Consider the following 25,774-nt stretch of genomic DNA (forward strand, 5'->3'; position numbering starts at 1 on the left):
ACATCATTCACAAGTGCGTGACTCCACTCAAGGTCATGCTCTGCCATTCTAGGGTCTTATTTTGGTTACAGTTTGACTTCTTAAATATGTTGTCCTGACAAATGTTGTGAATCATAACCTTTGTTCGACATTAGTTTTCTTATATTTTCAATCACTTTCGAGTCCTATAATAATACTTAGCAATAAATTAATAAATTTAAAATCCTCTTTTAAAAAAAATTAATAACTGAGACGATAAACACAAATATGTAACGTGTGTAGCACGGATTATAAACTATGTATATAATAAGTAAAAACTACTCACCGACTTTAATTAGCATATTGACCATCTCTGTATGTCCTTGCCACGCTGATACGTGCAACGGTGTTCGACCCTGCAAATACGAACATTTAAAATAAAGAGATAACATACTGCGATAGTAAATGTCTCCCATGTAGCATTAACCACGCCTATATGCAATAAAACTACTATAGGTATGTAGTACTTTTTCAGCACTTGGGGACTTGGGGAGTAAGTTGATGAATAAATTACGAAAAGTGTATTCGGGATAGGCTTTTAAAATAGGTGTTACTACAGGCAAAGTGAAACGATATTTGCTATTTTAAATTACCAGTAGTCGCGCCCGGACAAGAAGTCTAAGCCTCGAGGCCCGTACACCCCCCGCCTCGTTCTTACGGGCGAAAAAGACCCACAAATCATCACCAATAGATGGCGTTCTTAGGGAACTTTGAAACAATCCCTTTTGTACATTACAAGAATCTGTAGCAATGCAGTTATGCATGATGCTCATAGATGGCGCTTTGTATTTATTTTTGAAAGAAGTTTTACTTCGTGTTTAGTCGTGTGGTCTAAAGCACACTCGTTTTTTATCAAGTGTGTGTTTGAGTAAATTTTTTGTTCATACAGGCAAGATGTTCAACGTTTGTCTCACCTCAGTATCACTGCAGTGCACGCTGGCTCCACAGGTCAGTAACTGGCGAGCCATCGCCAGCCGGTTGTCCAACGCCAGCACGTAGAGCGTGCTGCGTCGGTCGGCGTCCAACGCATCCACGTCCGAGCCACGACAGAGCAAGGCGGTCACTGTTTCGAACTGCCCTTCTAAAGCTGCCAGTCTGTGGAATAATTGATCAGAGATTACAATATATACTAATATTATAACGTGGTAAGGTGTCATAGGCATAATCTCTGAATATGCTAAACCGTTTCCGAAAATTACCATCTAAAATCAATAGAGTGCAAGACTATTTGTATTTATTTTATATTTATTTATTATTTTGACCTTAGTAGTACGTTGTCTTATCCCTATAGCCCCTCAAGAACGAGAACTATATAATGAAACACTTGTTTTTTAAAAAAAAAAATCGTTTATTTCACTTTCTAAATTTACATAACTTAGTGGTAGTTTGGAACCTTCTTTTAGGAGTAGTAAAACTACTTCTGTATTAGAAGGCTCCGCTCTTCCATAGCTAGTACAGAAATATCAGATTCTAAATGAACATTACAAAATTATTATATGTTTTAACAGTGACATCATTATTTTCGAAGCCTTTCATTCATGTAATTAAGAGTATTATATACCACTTTACACGATTGAAAAAGTTAGTTTGGTTAATTTAGTTACTCACCGTAAGGCGGTCTTTCCGTCATGAGCTCTCTGGTCCACAGGTGCCCCCCATTGATCTATCAGGACCTCCACCAAACGAGTGTGACCTTCTTGAGCCGCCAACATTAGCGGGCCCTTCCCATCGTTGTCCGCCTCATCGACCTTAGCACCAGCCTCGAGTAAAGCCTCGCACACTTCTACGTGACCTTTAAAACACATGTCAAACTCAATCTCATTTTTTCTTTTTGACACATACATTTTTTTTCAACCACCAAAGAAAAAGAGGAGTGTACAACACCGTGACGTTACAGCAAGCGCAATTAAAATAACCAACGAAGTGCGAGTCGGTCTCGCACCCAAAGGGTTTCGTACCAAAAACGTATGAAAATAGCATACAAAATCACGTTTGTTGTATGGGAGCCCCTTTAAATATTTATTTTATTCTTTATATTTTTTTAGTATTTTTGTTATAACGGCAACAGAAACACAATAAAAATAATCTGTGGAAATTTGAACCATATAATTATCACGGTTCATGAGACAGACGGACGGACAGACGAACGAACAAACACCGGAATTTTAGTAATAGGGTCTCATTTTACCCTTTGGGTACGGAGCCCAATAAATGACTATATAAATCTAGCATACAAGCTTATCTAGGTACCTTCAAAGGCGGAGTAATGCAGTGGAGTCCATCCGGAATTATCCCGGTGATGTTCGTCCAAGCCCCGATCCAGCAACTGACGAACTACTTCCACGTTGCCTGTGAAAGAAAAGTAGCACTGATAAGAATCATTTTATAAATCCTTCAACCAAGTGTTGACCATTTTAAATTGATGACCATGTAGTTCAGCCTTCACTGTTCATGTTTACCACAAAACTTCATTCAAAAATAAAATAATACATGAAAAAGAAACTGCGAAATTAGTAACTGTTAGTAACGCCATCTCTTGTGTCGTACTTGCTGTACTATAGAAACTTCTACTAGTTAGTTCACAATTATGCCGTTAAAAACTAACGGATACGGCGCTGGGCCTACTCGTGTTGTATGGTAGTTTAGCAGTGTTACTATAGATGGCGCTTTTTAAACTTAACGGTATGACATTTCGATTATACTTTTCGTAATACAAAAATCAGCTTACTCCCCAATTGACTTAGGGAGTAAGCTGATTTTTTTACGTGTTTAAAATTTGAGTTTCAAAATTTTCAAGGTCATAGCTACACCAGTCTAAAAAGTCGTACCTTGCGCAGCAGCAGTGCTCAGCACTGTCCGGCCCTCGCAGTCCATGTTGTCGACGCACGCGCCCCAGAACAGCAGCAGCCGGACAGTGTCCGCGTGTCCGGCGGACGCGGCGGCCCACAGCGCGGTGCGTCCGGCGCTGTCGCACGCCTCGATGTCCGACTCCGCCTCGAGGAGCAGTTCGCAGATTTCTCTGTAGACACAACTTGTCATTATTTTTAGCCTGTTTAAACAGTACAGTATTGAGACGTAGGATGGTGTTTCGTCTACCTATAAAATAAAATTTACCATAATAATTTTTTTTTTTGGTTGACTATTTTTTTTTTATTGAGAATGAATACATTAAGGAACTTAAGCTAACTTATCCTAATAACTATACAAATCATGCCCACGTGGAATGGTGGCAAGACTGCATTCCCGAGCTGGACAGCCAGGCTGATTCTTTGCGCAAAAAATGAGCCAGCCCTTCTGTCACCAGTCGAAGCAACTAACCGCGGTGAAATTATTCGGTAAAACTTTTTGCCACTGCGACTCCATGGCCCTAGGGTCTCTACGGCAAAAGGTACAAATATGTAACTCTCTGTCAGAGAGGCATACTTGAGCCACTTACCGGATTCAGCTTTTAATGATGATTAATGAAACTATGAAATGAGAATATTCGCACCAAAAGACATATTTTGTTTCGTGCAGTACAGTTATAGCCACATATTAAGCGAAACGGGGCATCTCTATGACACGCATAATTCTTTATGGATTAAATTTCTTCAATGTTGTGTGTTTAGCGTTTATGACTTACGTATGGCCTTCAAAAGCAGCGACCAATAGCGGTGTGGCCTTGTCACGATCCGCTTTGCTGACGTCTGCGCCTCGCTCCAACAACAGAGCCGCGCACGCACCGCCCGCCGCGCATAGCGCTGCCACTGCTAGTGCTGTGCGACCTAGACAAAATTAAAAACATTTCAATATGGTCGATCTCCCACTTCGATGTCAGGAATCCGTTGGATGCTGAAGACCCGTTGTTTTTGGAAGTCTTTTCAAGAAGCATAAGTCTAGTAGCAGACTTATGTCTAATATTGGTAGTACTCAGTCTGGTAGTAGACTTATAATGATAATATTACCTATTGCTCGTCGAACCTATGTTTTTTACATTGTTTGACGAAACATACAGTTGGCCATTCAATAAGCTTAAGATACGCACTAAGATCTCTCGAGACGCAAGAAAGACAAATGTCGACCAATAGCGGCGGACTCAAATACATTGCTCTTTTTCTCATTGCGTTAAGATGAATGAGAGAGCAATATTTCAACTCCGCCTAATGTCTTTAACTTTTCCCGAGATATGTCGTTGACACATACTATGCGTACTGATGTAATGTACCATTATCTATAACAGAAGACAACACATCACATCACAAGACACTATGAAGTACACGTCATAGAGGAGCACTTTAAACCTGAACTTGTATCACAATGCTCAGGATGTGCTTGCTTCCATGGGATACTAAGAAATGTGTTTATCTACACTCACCATCATGATCGGCATGGTCAGGACTAGCTCCCGCATCCAGCAACAACCTCACGATGTCCGCATGTCCCATGTAAGCGGCGGCCATGAGCGGCGTGCGACCCTCCGCGTCCGCTCGCTCCGGAGCCGCGCCGCCCGCTAGCAAACGCGCCACCACAGCTTCGTGGCCCGACCAGGCCGCTGCCCTGTCGCAGAGAACATTATATTTCATTCAATAAACAGTTTGAGGAAAAATAAATTATGAAGAAACCGAAAAATTGCTAAAGTTAAATTAAACATGTGTTGCGCATGGATTAGTTTATTAACATACACACACTTCCCTACAAACACCACAAACACATACAAACCCACCACCACACACGCACATAATATATATTGTAATTATTTTGAATTATATCAACTTAGCATTAAGAACTTAACACCTAACTTAACTTTATTACCTAATTTTACTTGTTTGTCATAAACTGTTATATTCTACAATATATTCCACAATACAGGGAATCCTAGTGTGGAGATCACAAACTTATGTAAAATTATTTTTATGTGTACTAGTGAATCATTAAATCTTATTAATATATATTTTTTTACAAAACCCTCCAGCTATACAAAAAATAAAGAAAAAAAAAAAAAAAAAAGAAAAAAAAGTAATACAAAAAAAAAATAAAATAAAATAAAATGAAATAAATAAACAAAACTCCTCTTAAGTATTTTATGTTATAATTAAGGTTGCCACCATGTGAAAGAAGTAGCATGTCATCTCAATATATACTTAAACTATTGCAAATGTGAAAAAAATATATTTGGTCCTAAATAATAATTATATACCAATTTATTTTATTATCTCAGTGTAAACATAATTTTCTTTATTTAGGTAATAATTCTTGCACACCGTCTCTCATTTGATACATATTATTTAATGTTACTCAATTTTGTCCCAACAATAAAGTCAAATTATACGAATCAACTTATAATATTATCTACGTATGGATGGCAAACCTACATAAATAACAAATTATTTTTTAACATAGAAAAGAATGAATAAAATGTATCAGCTGGAGGAGGCCTATACCCAGTGAGGGATTCTTAACATAATTATTAAGTACTATACTAACATACGTCACAATTATAACCTTCTAACACTTATATCAGAACAAACAATTGTAAAAAAAATGTATACGCAATTTTGTTAAATATTAATAAACTAACACACTAACACAAATAGTATAGGATAAATAAACTTAAAATAACTATGTAATTTATTGTTAAGAAGTAATAAAGGCTTTGATTGATTGATTGAATATATATTTTAAAGGCCCACTAGTGCACGAAGTGATATTGTTACAATATGTAGGCAAAATTACCTCGTTATCACTACGTTATCACACTAAGAGAACAATATTATTGTTCTCTTTTTCGTTTCTTCGCAACGAAACGGATAGCATAATTTGCTCTCTGTAAGCGATCATGGAGATAAAATTTTTCCTTAACAAGCGCCGAAACGAAACTAGCACTGACCGTTAGGCCTAGTTCAGACTACTTTAGTATTTTAGTCGAGTACGAACAATATTTGTATTTATCGCCCAAAAATCGTTCGTACTCGACTAAAATACTAAAGTAGTCCGAACTAGGCCTTATCGCGCAGAAGTCAAGAGTATCATGGGATTTTGAATTGTATTTCGTCCTCCGTTTTGATACGACAACCCGTGCACTTCCAGTGTACTGCGTGTGTGCGTGTATTGTATGGACAGTACCAATGCGCAACTATTCCCTCCGCGTTTCGTTCTCTATTAGTTTCTCTTCTCTAGGCCTTCTTTCCTGGAGAAGGTAGTCGTTGTCAGATTTACACCAATCAAAAGTCTCAATAATGTGAACTCAATTTAGTAAAGCTATTGGTACATACCTCAAAGCAGTTCTGTTGTCAGAGTCCACACAATCAACGTCACAGCCGTGTTCCAGTAACACATCTACCACCTGAAACAATTTAAAACATATTGAACGATACAGATAGATATATTTTTAGTTACAAGAAATTCTCAGTATCAGCCCGAGTTAGAAAATTGAGGTATTTTCAATTTATACAGAGAGATGATAGTAAGGGAGCGAATTTTATTTGGTTGTTCTGTTACGTTAATAAAACAAATTTTCTTTATTAGTCACTTCTTTTATCGGTCACTTTTACTATGACAAATTTTAGCGTAGTATTTAAATGCAAATTAAAATTAAAATGGCGCGCAAATGGTACATAAGCGTCTTTTGCCGCCTATTTGCCGCTTATGCGCGATGCCACATTCAATTTAGGTCAGCTCCGTGCGAATTGTTTAATATGGACGCCTGAATTTTTGTAGCCAATGACAAGCCAACTATTTAAAAAATCGCTATAGCATGATTTACCCTACAGGTCGTTTGGTAATAAACGTTACCAAACGACCTGTAGGAAAAGGACTCTGTGTTATGTTTTGAAGTTTTATATCGAACTTGCTGACGCCGCGCGGAGTAGGGGGTATATAGCCTATAGCCTTCCTCGATAAATGGGCTATCTAACAATGGAAGAATTTTTTAAATCGGACCAGTAGTTCCTGAGATTAGCGCGTTCAATCAAACAAACAAATAAACAAATAAACTCTTCAGCTTTATAATATTAGTATAGATAGATTAATGGGGGTAGAACAACGTCGTCTCACCTCAGTGTGTCCGGCCCAGGCGGCTGCTCGCAGCGGGCTCCACCCGTCGGCGTCCGCGGCGGCGGCGGACGCACCCGCCTGCAGCAGTATAGCGGCGCTGCCCGCGCGTCCGCTGCGCGCAGCCGAGTGCAGCGGCGTGCTGCCCACTGCGTCCGTTGCGTTCGCCAACTCTGGACAGCGCTAGAAACAAAACAACTTTTAAAGTACCGTTTATATTGCCATATATGGCAAAAACTGGAACTAATGTTGCACCGGTCGCCATTTTGCAAAACATTATACAAAAAAGCCGACAACAACGACACCCTAACTGGGCCAGACAATTCTGTATAATATTCTTTTGTAGATGATACATCCCCTTATTTGTAATTCGATCACGCAGGGATACTCCGAACAGAGATCGTTCTATCGCCTGCTACGTGACTCTCAGTTAGACTCAGTCTTCTTATAAAACGAATTGACAACACTCAAAGTTTGAAGACTTTCGTCTTCAGACTGAGAATATGTGAAAGCAAATATGTAGCTAAGTTTCCTGGACGAATCTTTAATTATAGTTTTTTCCAAAAAAAACAATGACCTTGACAACACAACTAAAGTATAACTTTCGAAAATAAATTAATGCATAAAAGAGAAACTTGATAAATAGTAGTGGTTAGTAGCGCCATCTATCGTGTCGCATTTGCATTACCCCACAAGATAATACTAGTTAGTTCATAATTATGCCGAGAATAGACTAAACAGATTCGGTGCTGGGCTTACTTGTATTGTGTCTTGTAGCAGTGTTTCTACAGATGGCGCTTTTTATGTCATTTCGATTGCATTTTTCGTAACACATTCACCAGCTTACTCCCGAAGTCCAGCATACGTAAAGGAGTTTTACTTCAAAACCCATTGAAAATGCAATAACCTCAAATACCTTTAACAGGGCAGCCAAAGTGTCCTCGTCTCCCTTGGTGGCGAGTTCATGTATCGTGCTGGGGTCCAACAGTAGCGTCTCCTCGTGTTCGTCGCCTGTAGCGTCGGCATTGTCTTCACTCTCCACTGCTTGGTCTGTCGACATCTGTTAAGAATAACATAAAAGGTAAATTTCATCGAAATGTTAGGTTGTAATTTTTTTAATAAAAAAATATTTTTGAACAGTGGATATGCCTTCGAATCGGAGGGCGTAGGTTCAAATACGGTTCGGGATATGAACCTACAACTTTTCAGTTATGTGCCTCAAACAGTGAAGGAAAAACATCTCTAGGAAACCAGCATATCTGAGAATTTTCTCGTTTTTCTACGTGTGTGAAGTCTGCCAAACCGCATCGGGCCAGCGTGGTAGGCTTAACCCTACCTATGAGAGGAAACTCATGCTCAACAGTGAGCCGAATATCAAATAATAGCTACCTTGTTGGAGAATTTTCATGATTTCCTATCGGTTACACCAAAAGTTTGGAAGATAGCTTGGAAGGAAAGGGCCTTAGCAGAGCCATCGTGGGTCGGGCAGCATCTTGTACTTAAGTTCATATTATGAATAGTATAATCACCAAATCGTTGAGATCTTCTCCCTCCGGCTCGGTGGGTATGGAGTCAGTCCTGCTCAGCTCTAGCAAAGCCTTAAGCACGCGCCGGTCGCGCGGCCATCGTGTCGTGTTACCATTCACTAGCTCCGGCATTATGTTCTCTAACGTCGAAGGTTCCACTGTTGACAAATTCACAATCGTTATATTTTATAAAAAAAAAATATGAAAGTGTTTAGATCTAACACGCGGCTCCTCCAATGCGGTTTTGCGGTCTTATGGTAATAATGTTTGATATTGTAACGATGACTATTAGATTAGTTAATGATAATGTTCGAGTCTGACGTCTTGACTTATTGACTTTAAGCTCCAATCTCTTCTTCCATAAAATATGGAGGTATGACCGGCCTGCTGGTCTATTCACTAATTTGGTCTATAATAACAACCTATTACAATCTACATTAAATTTCATCTACCTATACTGTATGATATTCACGACGCTTCTCAGTAGGTACGCACCGAATTTTGACGGCCTCCGTGGCGCAGTGGTATGCGCGGTGGATTTACAAGACGGAGGTCCTGGGTTCGATCCCCGGCTGGGCAGATTGAGATTTTCTTAATTTGTCCAGGTCTGGCTGGTGGGAGGCTTCGGCCGTGGCTAGTTACCACCCTACCGGCAAAGACGTACCGCCAAGCGATTTAGCGTTCCGGTACGATGAAGTGTAGAAACCGAAAGGGGTGTGGATTTTCATCCTCCTCCTAACAAGTTAGCCCGCTTCCATCTTAGACTGCATCATCACTTACCATCAGGTGAGATTGTAGTCAAGGGCTAACTTGTAAAGAATTAAAAAAAAAAAAAAATGACATTTGTTACATACAATCTCAATTTCGTATATGTCAAGTAATATACGTCAAAGTTAGTGAATTAGCCTGCTGGCCGGCCTAACCCTGTATTAAGCCATTCAAATAGACTGATAATGATTTCAATACGGCAATATAACGATGGCGGTATGTCTTTGCTTTTAACCTAGTTTGATAACTAACCAACCATGGACAAACAGGCCAAAACAGACCAATTTATTCAAGTCGGGATTTTAACTCCAAACCTACTCTAAACTAACGCAGATAAATATATAGTTTTATATACGACGCTTTTTCCATCGACTCACGTATCGTGAGAATTCTTGACCTCCGAATGACGTAAAATAAAACAAACAGCTTTAGACGTCATTCGATGGTCAAGTTTGGTCAAGTCCATGACTCATAGGGAAATGGTTTCGGTAAAAGTAATAAACAATACATATTGTCATGTGCAAATCTACTTAAATTGAACCATCGGGATTACTCAACTACCTATCGTCCCTAATACGCAAACTATGTTGTAATGTAAAACTAGGACACTGCATACAATTTATGACGTTTTAAAGATGGAAGATATAAGTTAAGTTCCAATAATTTAACCGCATACAGGGTAATTGAACCGATTGGTAAAATGAATACATATATTTTTCCGTATCACATACAGCTACTATAACAAAAGAAGTAACTATAAGAAAACAATTGATTTTTAAAAGAAAAAAAGGTAAAAGTAAATTTGTAGAAACTTCTTACTTAAAGTAGTGAGTTAGGATGTTGTTGGTTTCGTATTTTAATGAAGATCGGAGAAAGTTGTAACATACATATGTGTATAACTTATACACAAATAATGTTTGTGTAAAAGTTGGACGTATGTTTTCTGTGGTATAAGTATAAACAATGAGATGGTAATACCAATAAGAATACCTTGTAATAAATTAATTTGGAACTCTCCTAACTTTATTAACATGGTAACGAAAAGTGAACAGAAGCGAATAGAATACCACTCAATATATATACTTGGTAAACACTGTAATGATTGACTAATAGTCCCCTAAAGACTAAATGAACCCCTATTGTAAATTGTAAAATCACTATTATAGCAAGTTATGAAGAAGAAGAGTAATTTTGATAAGTTCCATTTACTTACTTAAATATTTGCTAATTACAAGTAGGTACTTATCTTTGTTTGCAATTAGAATACCTATATAATAACATAGTTATGACTTCTTAGAAAAACAAAAACAATAGTAGAACGTTAGAATGTCTTTAATTTCTTCTCTGCACGTTTGGAGTCCTCATACTTTTAATTTTAAGTTTAAGACGTTAATTATCTGCATTACTTTACAAAATGACCGTTTACGGATTTTATCAAATAAAATATTTTTGTGTCGATAAAATAAAAGGTAACCAATAGTCAAACTAAAACTGTTAAAATTGAGCTCAATCTATTGATTAGACTGTTTTGAAATTCAGTTTTAACATTTAAAACAATCCTTTTTTTAGGTCAAAGAATTACATAATTATGTAGGTACCTCAACTAAACCGATAAAGTAGTTTTTAGATTCGGAACAATCCGTCCGTAGACAAATTCAAACAAGTGGGTTAAGGTTCCGCTTTTATCTTTCAGACGTACGGAATTCTTAACAACAATATATTTTTATATTTAACAATATATTTCGAAAAATATCAAAGGTTTCTTGTAATAAAATTGAAAATTTAGAAAAGACCCCTGAAGGTCATGAAATTATAATTACACTCTCGATCAAGTCATCAATATTCTCTTTCAGTGCGCTTTCATTTGAGACCCCACTCGAGTTTATTTGCAGACTTTTGGTATTTCTTCCCCACTTTCACACACACAACTTTTAAACGGCTCAACCGATTTTCATCAAACATGTCTAAGAACACCTAAGTCACCTTTCATACAAAACAAACTAAATTGAATTCGCTTCATCCGTTCTGGAGCTATGGTGCCACAAACAGAGTGACAGACAGACAGACACGTCAAACTAACACCCCTCTTTTTGCGTGAGGGTTTAAAAACAGAAAGACCAGGGCTACTTAAATAAAAGCTAGAACTAAAGTAAATACATACTTATGAAATCGTAAATGTTCATCACATCTTTATAAGTTAATGTTGAGGCACTTATTTCGGTCATTTTGTCGAATCAAATTTCAAAACAACACAGTTTAAACACTAGAAAAAAAAATACGATTTGTACACTGGGAACGGCACTTTTCTATAATTCCAATTATATTAACTTCGACACAAAATAATATAAATTATTATTTTTTTATCATAAATCAAGTATTAATATAATATTAAGACACGTCGTTTTCCTTCAGTGACTTATATTAAACTGCATGAGAATTTAATTTCTGATGACTATTTTGTATTTGTATGATTATGAAGCGCAATTTGAACCTTATTAACATTAACAGAAGGTATATTTTCACATGATAATACAAAATACTAATGTGTTGCAGGATATGATAAAGAATTACCAGTAATTAGATTAAACAATACTGTTTCATTTACGCGACTTTGGCTCAGTTGTTCATAATGATGGTTTTAATATATTGTTAATTAGAATTTTTTATATATTTTATACTCAGAATATAATAAAGATTTCTTATATTACTCTTTCAAGGAAAACTAATTATGTCATATCTAAACCATACCTGATTTTCAAAATTTAATTAATGAAAGAGTGTATTTGCTGTTTTACAGTAGCTAAAGTCTGTTCTTAGTTTTAGTATGGCAGTAGTTTTAGAAAGGTCGCGAATTGATCTTAGGGGTTTTCGGATTTCATTGGAACCCTTGTAAAGAGGAATGGCCACCGGCCCATACAACGTCGGCCCAGGTAACCCAGGTATACCCCCGTATAAAAGTATATGGAGATGATAATATGATGTATTAAATAAGTATCCAGTTAAATAATTGGCTTAGTAAAAGTATGTTTCTTAAAGAAAAATATTTTTTTTTATCAATAGGGCAAATTGTTCGCCGGTTTACCAAAGTGGTGAAGTAACATTTGAAGCTGTATTATTTTCTTTGTATTATTTTTTTCTGTTACCAACAAGCTTAACAAACAATAAAACGAATTAATAAAAAAAATACAACCGACTTCAAAACCTAAAAACGTTATCACTAAACTAAAAAGCGAAAAATAACATCATAATATGTTCTACCTGCTGATCAGCATGAAGGCGGTGCTAAGCCGGTGATGTATTAATTCAAGCCATGTGAGAATATCTTATAGTGTTGTTTCATGTGGTCCTGTCAGAAATGGCTTAAATTAAGACAACACCGGCTAAGTACCGACTTCATACTGATCAGCAGGTAGAACATATTATGATGTTATTTTTCGCTTTTTAGTTTAGTGATAACGTTTTTAGGTTTTGAAGTCGGTTGTATTTTTTTTTATTAAAATTTTTATAATTTTTCCATTTCTAGTGTAAAATTTTATCTCAAACGAATACATCAGACCCCTAATAACAGTCATAACCCATCTTGGTACAAAATTCTCAGCAATACGAATTAATCAAGGCCAAACACGAGGTAGTTACTGTAAACTGTTAAGGAGTTCCCTTAATTGTCCTTGGTCTTCATCACCAAACCCCTAAATGACAGTCACAACCTATCTATGTGGAAAGTTCTCATTAATACAAATTAATCAAGCCCAAACACAAGGTAACTGCTGTAAATCGCCGAGGAGTTCCCTCGTCTGTTTTATGGCTCCATCATCAGATCGATTTTAAACCTTCATGAAATTGTAGTGCTTAAAAGTACTAAATGGAAAAGTTTACGAACACACTAGACACCCATATAATTTTCAAAAGTTCCCCTCCATTTCTCCAAGATTCCATCATCAGATCTTGACATGATGGCAATGGGACCAAATGGGGACTATACTGTTTCAAACAAAAAAAGAATTTTTGAAATTGGTCCACGCGTCTTTGAGTAATCGGTGTACATACATAAAAAAAAAAATACCGACCGAATTGAGAACCTCCTCCTTTTTGAAGTCGGTTAACAAACAAATGAATCCTAAGTCTTCAAAAAATATCGTAAAACTCAAGCTGTATGGCCAACGATCTTAGTTTCTTCCCGTTCTGGACAAAATAAAGATGTCCTAAAACGTAGTATTATCAAGATTTTTTAGTAAACTGCCGGGTGGTTCGAGTAGGACTGGGTTTGGTAGGTTTTCGATTAATTATTATCAGCATTATATTATAATAATAATACCTGACATTTCAAAAGTACTTGTACACTAAGCCTAATTAAATAAATGAATATTGACTATTGAGGCTTATACAATATACACATTATCATCAATTTTTGTGTTCATACAGTATTCAAAGTAATTTTCATGTAGATAAAATTAGAAGAATTGCTGGATTACGTCATTGACAGTAATGATAGTGATTGTTATCAACTATTTTATCGATAAACGGCGCCAATTTCAAGCGGATTCCATTCCTAATATACCTATTATAATAGTAAAGTACAACAGCCTGCCCCTCTAGCCAAGTGGCAAGTCGATTCTCTTTCTACGATCGCAAACGCTTCGTAAACTAGAAATGGGAATGACAGATCTTGATCACGTGACCTGTCGACAGCAAATGTCATTCGCATACATCTTTCTAGTTTTCGATGCGTTAGCAATTGTAGAAAGAGAATCGACGTGCCATTTGGTTACAGGGGCTGGTTACTTCATAGTTGGTCCAGTCCCGGGTTCAATTCCTAAACTATTTTGCTAAATTTGGTACAGAGATAAATTGGACCAGAGAAGAGCTATTTTTTAAATAAAATAAAAATCCATGGTTTCAGTAGGATTGGTAAAAAAGCTAAGATTTGATTGTTTGTTTATTTATTACGAATAGGCTCTGAAACTACTGGACCAATTTTAAAAATGTTCACCAACCGAAAGCTCAGGGAGTAACTTATTACATTATAGGCTATATTTTATCCCTGTTTCCCACGGGAACAGGAACTATGCGGGTTCAACTGCGGTCTGCTAGTTTTATAACAATTAATTTTTTGAACAAAAATAGTTACTGTATTTTAACTTGGTCGCTTATGGTCTAAAAATAAACTATAATTTAATGTTATAAACGACTCGGGTATATAAAATTACCCACATTCCACAGCTATCTGCAACATACGTAAGGTGTTTTCAGGGAAAAATTAATGAGCAAAACAAATCAAAGTCTATTATAGTGTTTTCCTTGTCGCGAAAATATCCGTATTTGGTATTTAATACGAGTAGGTACTAGTGGCGAAGAGTTCATGCAAGCCGATTCCCGGCGGGTTACCTTCAAAAATCCTCGTATATTCATTGTACTGTTCAAGTTTATATAAATTTAAGCTTACGTGATTTGCAGGAGACTGATTCTTTTCCTTCTGATTCAGGATCGCAATCTTTTTCCTCCAATTTATTGTCTTCGGTCTAAAAAAAGAATAACAAAAATTAGAACATAGAATTACATATTTATTTAAATCATAGTACATTATGATATAAGTGTGGTAAGTTGAATTAAAGCCGAGGCGATATTCTAGCTAGAGCCGTAGGCAAGAGCTATATAAGGAAGCAAGGCTGTAATTATCAAAGAGCACGTATGTCATACGACATTTTATAACACATTTGCGAGGAATTAAACACATATTCTGAAAACGAATTTGCATCTTTGTCTGTTTTCCATATGATGACATTTTGATACGCTTGTCATTTTTGCACAAATAGCGAAGAGCGTGCGTGTTTTTTTTTTAGGCAAATGCACCAAAAACAGCCAGTATTAAGTAAAGTTCTGTCTTCGAGCCTCAGGCGATGCTTCTGCGTTCGCCCAAACCCCCCGGTGACTCCGCTGAGGTTCTATTAAAGGAGTCTACGGCACTTAGACAATCAGAAATAAAAAAAACTCACCGGGTTGTTATCAATGTCGACGAGTTTGATATCGCTCTCTCTTCTCAACGCTGCTTCCACGTCGCACCCAGAGTCCAGTACCCATAAGAGGATTAGGGTGTGAAGATCTATATGATCTTCGTCGTCTCTGAAAAAGTACATTAAATCAAAATCACAATTGTTTATATTATAGTAGGCTTAGTTTACAAGCACTTTTGAAATGTCAAGTTGGACTTTTTGTTAAGATTCCACCGGTTCGGAAGGCAGGTTCTCCTTGGAAGGGCCGGTAAAATAATCTATCTCGCGAGAACTCTAAATTAGTAGATATGTTATAGCAATCAACAAAGTAGATAAAATCAACAAATCACAATGTACACATTCGAACTTTTTTCTGCAAAATGTATTATGATATCTGCCTACTTGCCTAAATCATCCTAGGGATTTTTGGAAAACTATTCAAATTAGTTTTGGATAATGAGGAGTTGTATCTACCATTTGAGTTTTATCCATTAATTACGGGACACCCTGTATCCTGTATATGGAACAGAGTTTATAACATAATTCGCCATAATTGATTTAGAACTTTGCGAGACAATATGATAGACAAATAGATAAAATTTTGCATTTACAATATTATTATGGAGTATGGAGTAGCTTACGTGTTAGTTTTGTTTTTCTTCTGCGATGCCATGTGCTGCTCCAGATGTGTCATGTGATACACGTAGTTGTGGATCTCTAGGGCGCTTAGTCTGAAAGGTTTTTATTTTATTGTACTGTTTTTCCGTTGGCACGAAAATAAGTAAAAAATATGATAACTCTTGCTGGCACGCTCGGCTCAGGCGGAACGTGACAATGTGTCACGCTTTTTCGTGCGTGCGGTCGGCGGTCATCGATTTATACAGAGTGTCCCAGAACTGAACGTCAAGCCGAAAAAAAATCTATCCCATGCAGTTTGAAAATCATGGGCATTTAATTTTCAAACTGCATTTCTGATTTTTCTCATGATGGTTACATCAATGACTGCATAACATGGTTATGTAGTATCTATACTAAGGTACGGTATCATATACTGGGGAAATAGTGTTAATAACAATAGTTTATTGATAGCGCAAAAAAGATGCATCAGAGCAATTTGTAAATTATGTCAACGAGACAGTTGTAAACCGTTAATTAAAAATATTAACGGTACCATCTTTATATATTTATGAAGTAGTCATGTTTGTAAATAACAAAAAAATATTTATACCTTATGAAAATAAACGCGACAATGATAAATTTAGATGCGAACAACATAAAACTACTCTGTACCATAATAGTTTATTCATTGCGGCAGTAAGAATTTATAATAAGTTACCAAAAGAAATTAGGAAAGAAAAGAATATATATTGCTTTAAAATTATATAAATACCTAACTCAACAGGCATTCTACAGTGTAAATAAGTATTTAAGTTGATATTATTGTTATTTTCATACATATTTTAATTGTAAAGATGTAAATTTTAAATGGTGAAATTGTCATTTGAATCATTAAATTAAATACTTAATAAATAATTTGCATGCCTAATTGGCAAGATACATTTACCATCTACATCTACCGACCACCTGTATGCATAATGCATGTATCTGCAAAGAAATAAATTGATTGATTGATTGATCAATCCTGAACTGAAAATCCTGTCACCCCGTTTCGGTTTGACGTTGAGTTCTGGGACACCCTGTATAACTATACCACGTCAATACACAATGTCAAGTACGCGGTGAAAGCTCACCGTTTGGCGTCCAGCGTGTAGTACATGGCGAGCGCGGCGTGGCCGTCGCTGGGCGCGCACAGGTAGCGGCGCGTGCAGTGCTTCACGTCCACCAGCCACGACGCGAACGAGTGGTGGAACAGGCTCAGGTAGCCCGTAGCGCGCTCCATCACCAAGATTCTGTCGCATTGTTGTCATTTTTAGTGAATAGCTCATTGTTGTCAGCCTTTTATCAATCTACTACAAGGCCAGTGACGCTGCTGTACAAAACTAAGAAGACAAAACTAAGAACAGTATTAAGACTAGGTTTCCTTAAATGGATTACTTCTTCGCATTTATTTTTTGTTGTTTGTCTTTTTTCTTTTTCTTTGTCTTTTTTCTTTTTGATTAGAGTAAGTTAATAATTTGCGTTGTACCCTATGTAAGCATGTTGTGTTTGCTTCAAGTAGGCACAATTACGTGAGGATGAGAAGAAGCTATTTTTTAATATATGTTAGATTAAGTATTTGTGCCAGTTTAGCAAACCAATATAAAAAAAAAAAAGATTTTTTGCATATAGAGTTTAGATGACTAGAAATTCTAATCACATTTTTATTTGTGGAAAAAATCTGACCTTTTTATAAAACAAAATTGTATTTTTATCACGTCACCGCAAACGCCAATCATAAACTGTGACGTCATTCGCTACAAGGCATCGGTTTGTGATTGGCGCTTGCGGTGACGTGATATTTCACATGAAGAATGACGTCACTTGCTAATGTGTTGTGTTTCATCGGCAAAAATTTTACGTAGATATTTTTTCATTTATATTAAATTTTTACTGGTTATTATTGACGAGACAAAATAAAATATAGCTTATAATACTTCCATAACCCAGTTTAAACACTAATTACAAAAGATTACCGACGGACTTGTGAATATAACTAGTAGTCGCAATCTCACCGTCTTAACAGATGCAATCTCCTGTTGAAGTCATCTCTGGTGACGCTGTACTCCTTGGTGAGCAGGCACTTGTACAGCATGTCCTCCGTCACTCCGCAGCGCGCCGCCAACAGTACGTCTAGCAACAGACGAACCTGCGGACAAACATTTCATTAATATAGCTAGAAGATGTTGCATAGAATTTTTTTTTTTCTTCTGGGTTTATCTGCGATCAGTATCATAACTATAAGCAGATGTGTTTTGTGATAACTTCGCTTTTCGAGTGTATTCCCCAGTGAGAATATCCCCTCATTGTTTTTATAGGTTAATAGGTTTAAATAATTTGCTTTCTTTTAAGCCTGCTCTAATATGTTCTGTGAATCAATTTTGAAGCCAGAACATTTGGATGACTCCTTAGTCGTGTTCTGTATTTTTCCGTGACGCTGTCAATCTCTTCATTGCCAGTTTTCACCTTTAGTCGCTCGTGAATCTCGTTATTCTTTATGAACCACGGAACACCACAGGTCCTTCTCAGAATTAAGTTTTGGGTCCTTTGCAGGATGGATATGTTAGAGTTGCTGGAACTTCCGCATAGAATTTAAATAATTTTTTATTACATAGACTGATGTTGACGTGATAATGTCTTATAAAGTGATGAACGCCGGCTGCATTCACAAAAAACAGAAATTTTTGGCTGCAACATCATCCGCATAGAATTTAAATAATTTTTGTATTACATAGACAGAAGTTGACGTGATTATAATGTCTTATAAATCGATGATCGCCGGCTGCACTCACGAAGAAGTAATAATTTTTGGCTGGTGGAAGCCTTCCGCCGTGACTAGTTACTACCTTACCGGCAAAGACGTACCGCCAAGCCATTAAGCGTTCCAGTACGATGTTGTGTAGACACCGGCTGCACGCACGAATCAGATTGACTCATTGACACGTTCCGCCTGAGCCGAGCGTACAAGCAAGTGTGGAAGAAGCGATAGAATGGCATGACAAGAGCACGATTTTTTGTAAATATTATAATATCATCGTCGTTATCAACCCATATACGGCTCACTGCTGAACTCCAGTCTCCTCTCAGAATGAGAGGGGTTAGGCCAATAGTCCACCACGCTGGCCCAATGCAGATTGGCAGACTTCACACACGCAGAGAATTAAGAAATTCTCTGGCGTGAAGGTTTCCTCACGATGTTTTCCTTCACCGTTTGAGACATGTGATATTTAATTTCTTAAAATGCACACAACTGAAAAGTTAGAGGTGCATGCTTGGAACGGATTCGAACCTACACCCTCCGGAATCGGAGGCAGAGGTCATATCCACTGGGTTATCACGTCTCTAAAATATATTATATATAAAAAAAATAAAAAATATTATAAAATATTATAATATACCACATTAATATACGCCTTTTAGTGTAATAAGTCCGTCCTCCGATTTATCACTACGAAGACGAAGAAGGATTTGAAGAAGGACTAGCGCTACGTCGTGTTATCCGGTTTGAGGTGACATAATAAGATATTTAATTTCATAAAATGGCAAATACACATAATAATAACTAGGAGCCGACCTTATTGAATCGTCGTCCGTGGAACAGTCTCTGCGCCAGCCACAGGTACAGTCCGTTGAGCGTGCCGGGTATCTCGCGGATCTCCCGCAGAGCTATGAAGCCGTCCGCCACACCGTCCAGTACCTATACAACACGAAATTAATATACACCTTATAGTACATCGTATTCATAACGACGCATATTCGGCTCATCGTTCAGCCCGAGTCGCCTCTCAGAATGAGAGGAGTTAGGCTAATAGTCTACCTTGCTGGCTCAACGCGGACTAGCGCAATTAGCAGACTTCACACACAGAGAATTGCGGACTTAGCGCAGACTTCACACACAGAGAATTGAGAAAATTCTTAGGTATGCAGGTTTGTGTTAGTTACATTATGTTTTTAACACCTATTTTATTACTAAAAGTAAATTATAGCTTGTCAAGTTCGTTGATGACACTTCCATGATATGAGGGCGACGGGGGAAAGGACTGCGCGAGTATGAATTCGTGCGAGCAGGGCATCGCTACCCGGCACCCGGCCCGCGCGGACCATCGGCAGTGTTACGAACGAATTTGCCAAGCTATAGCAACGATACCACATGCTATAGGCCATCATGACGAGCAAGATCGCAGAGAAAACGAAGATGTCATGGCATGTCATGTCAAGAAACATAGAGAATGGCATAAAGAGGGCAATTATAGAACATTTCCGCCTAGCCACAAACAAGAAACCTATCAATGAAGCAACAGCAGTAGTCTAAGCTCCTAACTCCTTATCCCGTCACTTAAATGGTCTATTATTGCAGGAAGGCTAATCAAATAATGATGCATTACAATCTTGTCTTGAGAGTCGAAAAATTCACAGTTAAACCGTTTATCTATTTTATTTATTGGCAACACCAACGCACCTTTTCTAAGTACAGTAGACATCCATCGCTCTTTATCCGAAGGTGATCCAAAGCAGCTGCAGCGGCCGCAGCTGCGGTGGAGTCGCTTGACACGCGAGCTCTACAAACAAAGTTACAATTAATCATTTATTTATTTTGTTATTCTACACAAAATACCGACAAATTGTTCCATACGTCAGGCGACCCAAGAGCTGGCGAGACCCCTCTGGATGGCAAGACTAATCCTTATTTGACCCAAAGGATAAGTCTTGTCATCCAGAGAGGTAACAGCGCCAACGTATTGAGCACCTTGCCTATTGGTGAACAATTAGATGGTGTATATTTGTCGTAATTATTAAATTTATTATTCTTTTTAATTAATTTAATTATTAATATGTATTTGTTGTTGGCTGAATAAATATTTGTTTGCCTCAAAAAAAAAATACCGACCAATCAAAGAGGGAATGTCACGTAGTCCCGCCTAAATACGTATTCACTCTATAACTGGAGCTTCAATAAGATGTTATGCTGATTTTGCAATGTTCAATTATTAAGAAGAATCCACATAGCCTTCCTTTTAACCGCACATTGGAGTCTAAATTCTATATCTTGTCTCAATCTTGAAAAAACGTGTCTGATCGGCGTCTTGGTTTTGTAGGATTTTGCGGATGGTAGAAAGAAATCAATTATCCTACTACTACTACTACTATATTATTATTCAAAGTACAAAGAACTAACCGCAGTCTAGGTTCCGTGTCGAGTCTGGCGAGCACGTAGCGTTGTACGTCAGCGGACACGTGAGCACGTTGCAACTCGTCGAGGGTGATTTTACGGAACCCTAAAATAAAAATTGAATATTAGACATATACCTATTGATTGACCAATAAGATTTCTACTTTGAAACCGAAACATATGGCTACCAGGTTTACAAATATCTCATCTTTATTCCTGCTAATCATGCACACTGAATGCTGGCTTTCATAAAGTCAAATAAATGAACAATTCCTTCTAATAAAATATTTCTTCCTATTATTTTTCATTATGAAGATCTACTGACTAACTTCTTGAGCAAATTGAGCAAAAAAAAATCAAGATGTTATTGCACTTAGTACACAAAAACCCGCTATCTAGGGCCAAAAATTAAATTTATTATTGATCTAGATATGAAAAGTAATTTTATTATATTTATATGTTAAAAGTCACAAGTCAAAATTCATTTATTTCAATTAGGCTTAGTTTCAAGCACTTTTGAAAGGTCAAGATTATGTTAAATTTAATTTAATCTAATGATGGTAATAATAATGGAAAACTTAAAACTAAAGTTATGAGGGTTCCAAACGCGCCTTGGTCCGAGAAAAACCCACAACAAACTCAGCCAAGGTTTTTTTTGTTTACCATCATTTTACAAACTTATTTAAAACTTAGCACACAGTCGTATATTACAGTTTAACACCAAGCTTTTTTATCATTAATATAATCATTAACACTATAATAAGCCTTTCCCAAAAGCTTGCGTTTAATATGATTAGGTCAGTCAGTATTTTGTGCGTATAACATCGATTTGGTAAGACGTTATCACGTCGAAAATTTGGGAGCTCTGAAGTATTTGGGTTTACCTGTGAACATCTTAGTGAGAGGTCTCGACTGTCGGGAGTGTCGTCTAGCTGTCGCTACCAGCAGCAGCCAGTGCGGCAACAAGTGCTGATGCCGCGCTAGGAGCGCTGCCACGGAACCCTCCGTGCCATCCTCATTGATGTCCCCTGGAGAAAATGTCACTGACTAAAACATTTTTCAAACTACCTTGCTGGACCAGTAATGAACATGAGCTTCTGAGGTTCTAAGGTCCTGAGTTTGGGATATGATATATTGAGCCTTTCTTTCTCCCAAGAAGTTCTCAGTAAAATTCATAGCCTGGAATTGGGATATTAGCTGCGCCTCAGGGAGTATCTATGTTAAGCCTTTGATCCCGGCTTTTAAAGTGATGATAATGAAAGCACATATTTATAACAAGCCTAAACCCAGAACAAATTGTTGATATAAAAAGAACTATAGTTTGCCAGAGACTAATTTTGCGGCCTCCAAAAATTAAAACGTAACCAGATTGCAAAAATGGGGCAAATAATGAAAATTTGGGCATAATTATGTACTTGTGTCTTTGATTTTATATGTGTGGGAATCAAAATTTCCTATTGATTATAAAAAGATGATGAGAAGACTTACCACTCAAAGCGCCTTCATCAATCGCGTCCACCAACAAGAAGAGACACTGTTTCGGCGGATCGATCTCCAGCAATGGAAACAAAATAGCCTTTTTGAAGCACTCATCGGGGTTCTTCTCCAAATTCTGAGGCAACAGAGCTTGTTGGATCTCAGTTTCAGACAACAGCTTATCGTAGTAAGCATTCGCTATCAACGTCCTCGGGTTCACGGGCAAGCTGGGTATGGGAGGCGGTACATCATCAGAGGCTGAACGTTTCTTCTCCAACAACTTCTCAAGATCAGTCTGCAAGTCGTCTTTTGGTATGTTGGGATTTAGTACGTTCTGATATTCAGGTTGTTCAGTTTCTGGTTCGGTTTTTTCTAATTCTTTGGGGGAAGTGGGTCTCGCGTCAGACTTTTTGGGGGAATTCTCAGCTGAATTCGGCCGCAAGTCGCTCTTGTTTGGATAGCGGAAATTTGCCACAGGAATCCTGGATTTTGGGGGACTGTTGTTAATTTCTTTTGGCTTCTCATCCTGTTCGGTGGACAGACTTTTCTGGAGTACCGTAGGCTTTTTGTCGGATAGAGGTTCCGAGCTTTGTCGCAACAGTCGCGAGTTGCGGAGTTCTTTTGATTGTCGTTGCGAGATGTTGCGAAGGAATAGGTTTTCGTGGTTCTCGTAGAGGCGGAAGTCTTCCTCGTTGTTGACGAAGGGATTGGTCGCTTTTATACTGGACCTGGGTAAGATTTCTGGCAACTGAAAAAAATTAAATATTAATATCAGTGGCCCGTGGTCTTTTATGTATTCCTGGTAAGTTGTAACGATAGTCAACTCACGTGTTGCCCGCTGAGCTGCGCGTCGGGCATGCAGTCCTGGTACGCGTCGCGCTCGTGGATGCGCTCCGCGGTGCGCTGTCGTGCGTTTATGTCCTCCTCGTCCGTTCTTTGATCTGAAAACGTGAGTTCAATAAAAATATATATATCTGATAACATACATGGGAATAGTATTTATTAATGAAGATAATACTTAAATTAGCTAAACTTATTATAAAAATAAAATATAAGGAAATAAATAACATACATTGTTTTATAATTATTGGATATACTCAATAATGGAATTGAAATTTGACCAAATTAGTCAGAAAACGAAATGCACGCTAATTAATTGTTAGATTTTCTAACTCGATTATAGATTTACTAAGATTGATAACTGGAGTTCGTTGTAACATCCATATTTGTCAAAATATGTATTTAATGCAGTAGAATTAGAATTTGATGGATTTGAATATTTTTCTTAACTAGCCTTAAAAATCATGTGGGCTATAGTGGGGCTAAATAAAGTGGACTGTACCTTCACTATCAGCTAGGAGAGGTTTGGAACTCTCTTCTCCGTCGTCACCCATCTCTCTGAATCGCTGTATTAAATTCTCTTCCGTGGAGTTTCGCCTGTAACAACAATTTGAAACATTATTTCATTAATCTATGAGCGCAATCATTTATTTTTTTGTAATATATTCCTTTTCCCAACTAATGCGAAAAGACTGTGTTGAGAGTGGGTACATTAATAGTCCAGCGCACGGCGATTGAAGCACCAACTCTCGATGATGGCATGTGGAGCTACTGAGGCTTATCAATATAGCCCGGCGTATAACTTGAGCCGTGATAGCCCAGTTCATATGACCTCTGCCTCTGATACCGGAGGGTGTGAGTTCAAATCCGGTCCGGGGCATGCACCTCCAAGTTTTCAATTATGTGCATTTTAAGAAATTAAATATCAAGTGTCTCAAACGGTGAAAGAAAACATCGTGAGGAAACCTGCATACCAGAGAATTTTCTCAAATCTCTGCATGTGTGAAGTCTGCCAATCCGCATTGGGCCAGCGTTGTGGACTATTGGCCTTACCCCTCTCATTCTGAGAAGAGATGCGAGCTCAGCAGTGAGCCGAATATGGGTTAATAGTGATGAGCATTAACTTGTCTCGCAGTACAAACATCATTCGAGCCTTATGTCAAGTTAGTCCGCACGAGCTGTAGTTACCTGTGACTGCTGGGTGTGGCGTCGTCCTTGGGGGAATGGTCTCTTTCATTGGGTCTAGCGTGGGATGAATGGCTCAATATCTGCATCGCCAGCGAGCGGACGAACTCGCCCGGCCGCTGACTGCTCTCACCGTGACCCTGACAATAAGACGAAATAATATATTAAGAGTAGTGTACAGCCTAGATAGAGAAAGCCGTGATAGCCCAGTGGATATGACCTCTGCCTCCGATTCCGAAGGGTGTGGGTTCGAATCCGGTCCGGGGCATGCACCTTTAACTTTTCAGTTGTATGCATTTTAAGAAATTAAATATCACTCAATCGGTGAAGGAAAACATCGCAAGGAAACCTGCATACCAGAGAATTATCTTAATTCTCTGCGTGTGTGAAGTCTGCCAATCCGCATTGGGCCAACGTGGTGGACTATTGGCCTAACCCCTCTCATTCTGAGAGGAGACTCGAGCTCAGCAGTGAGCCGAATTTGGGTTGACGATGATGATGTACAGCCTAGTACACTGTTGACATGCTAGAATAGGCTAGTTGACACCTTTTTTAAATGTTCTTAAATTCATTATCGTTCTACTAGATTGAAAAAAAAAAATATATATATTTTTTGAGACGTGATTACATGAAAATTTTAGTTTTTAAATATGTTTTCGACATTAATAGACAAAACGCCTGTCAACCATGACGGTGTATATTTCAACTGTTTCATGACTATAACAAATCCCTTAAAAAGGGAGCGTTTGACAAAAATATTAGTTTGACGTTTAGTACATCAAGTGTGTTAGTGACGTCACAAAATGGACGACAACGTTTATGACGTTTGAAAAATACATTATTTTTTTAAGAAATCCTTACCTTTAATTAATTGATATTGATATATACTATGCGAAATTAATATTGTTTATATGAAATTTGATATGAGTCAACTATTGAGGAATTCATAATTTAAAAGATTTATAAGCTACAGCAATAGTAGCTAAATACCCTACCAGCAAAGACATTATACTGCCATTTTCCAGACATTAATATGGTCGTTTGTATAAAGACCTAGACATTAAGTATAACTAATATTATAAAGCTGGAGAGTGTGTTTGTTTGGTTGAACGCGC

At 37.6% G+C, this 25,774-nt stretch overlaps 1 protein-coding gene across 1 annotated transcript in view; it reads right to left on the reverse strand.

Moving 5' to 3' along the window:
* The window catches only part of LOC112058615 (ankyrin repeat domain-containing protein 50), an 81,068-nt gene that overhangs the window by 12,290 nt on the left and 43,004 nt on the right, over positions 1 to 25,774 (reverse strand). The window contains exons 6-29 of the mRNA XM_052882781.1: positions 24,663 to 24,799; positions 23,977 to 24,071; positions 23,463 to 23,575; positions 22,647 to 23,382; positions 22,043 to 22,186; positions 21,165 to 21,264; positions 20,448 to 20,547; positions 19,563 to 19,685; positions 18,004 to 18,137; positions 17,083 to 17,241; positions 15,973 to 16,062; positions 15,335 to 15,461; positions 14,785 to 14,860; positions 8,577 to 8,731; positions 7,964 to 8,107; positions 7,051 to 7,230; positions 6,270 to 6,340; positions 4,373 to 4,554; positions 3,641 to 3,782; positions 2,847 to 3,037; positions 2,269 to 2,367; positions 1,627 to 1,810; positions 933 to 1,113; positions 305 to 374 (exon numbers count right to left, since the gene is read on the reverse strand). Coding sequence (XP_052738741.1) covers positions 305 to 374; positions 933 to 1,113; positions 1,627 to 1,810; positions 2,269 to 2,367; positions 2,847 to 3,037; positions 3,641 to 3,782; positions 4,373 to 4,554; positions 6,270 to 6,340; positions 7,051 to 7,230; positions 7,964 to 8,107; positions 8,577 to 8,731; positions 14,785 to 14,860; positions 15,335 to 15,461; positions 15,973 to 16,062; positions 17,083 to 17,241; positions 18,004 to 18,137; positions 19,563 to 19,685; positions 20,448 to 20,547; positions 21,165 to 21,264; positions 22,043 to 22,186; positions 22,647 to 23,382; positions 23,463 to 23,575; positions 23,977 to 24,071; positions 24,663 to 24,799 — 3,733 coding nt within the window. The remainder of the gene's footprint in view (positions 1 to 304; positions 375 to 932; positions 1,114 to 1,626; positions 1,811 to 2,268; positions 2,368 to 2,846; positions 3,038 to 3,640; positions 3,783 to 4,372; positions 4,555 to 6,269; positions 6,341 to 7,050; positions 7,231 to 7,963; positions 8,108 to 8,576; positions 8,732 to 14,784; positions 14,861 to 15,334; positions 15,462 to 15,972; positions 16,063 to 17,082; positions 17,242 to 18,003; positions 18,138 to 19,562; positions 19,686 to 20,447; positions 20,548 to 21,164; positions 21,265 to 22,042; positions 22,187 to 22,646; positions 23,383 to 23,462; positions 23,576 to 23,976; positions 24,072 to 24,662; positions 24,800 to 25,774) is intronic.

This window comes from Bicyclus anynana, chromosome 8 (assembly GCF_947172395.1).
Source record: "Bicyclus anynana chromosome 8, ilBicAnyn1.1, whole genome shotgun sequence".
Lineage (NCBI taxonomy): Eukaryota > Metazoa > Arthropoda > Insecta > Lepidoptera > Nymphalidae > Bicyclus > Bicyclus anynana.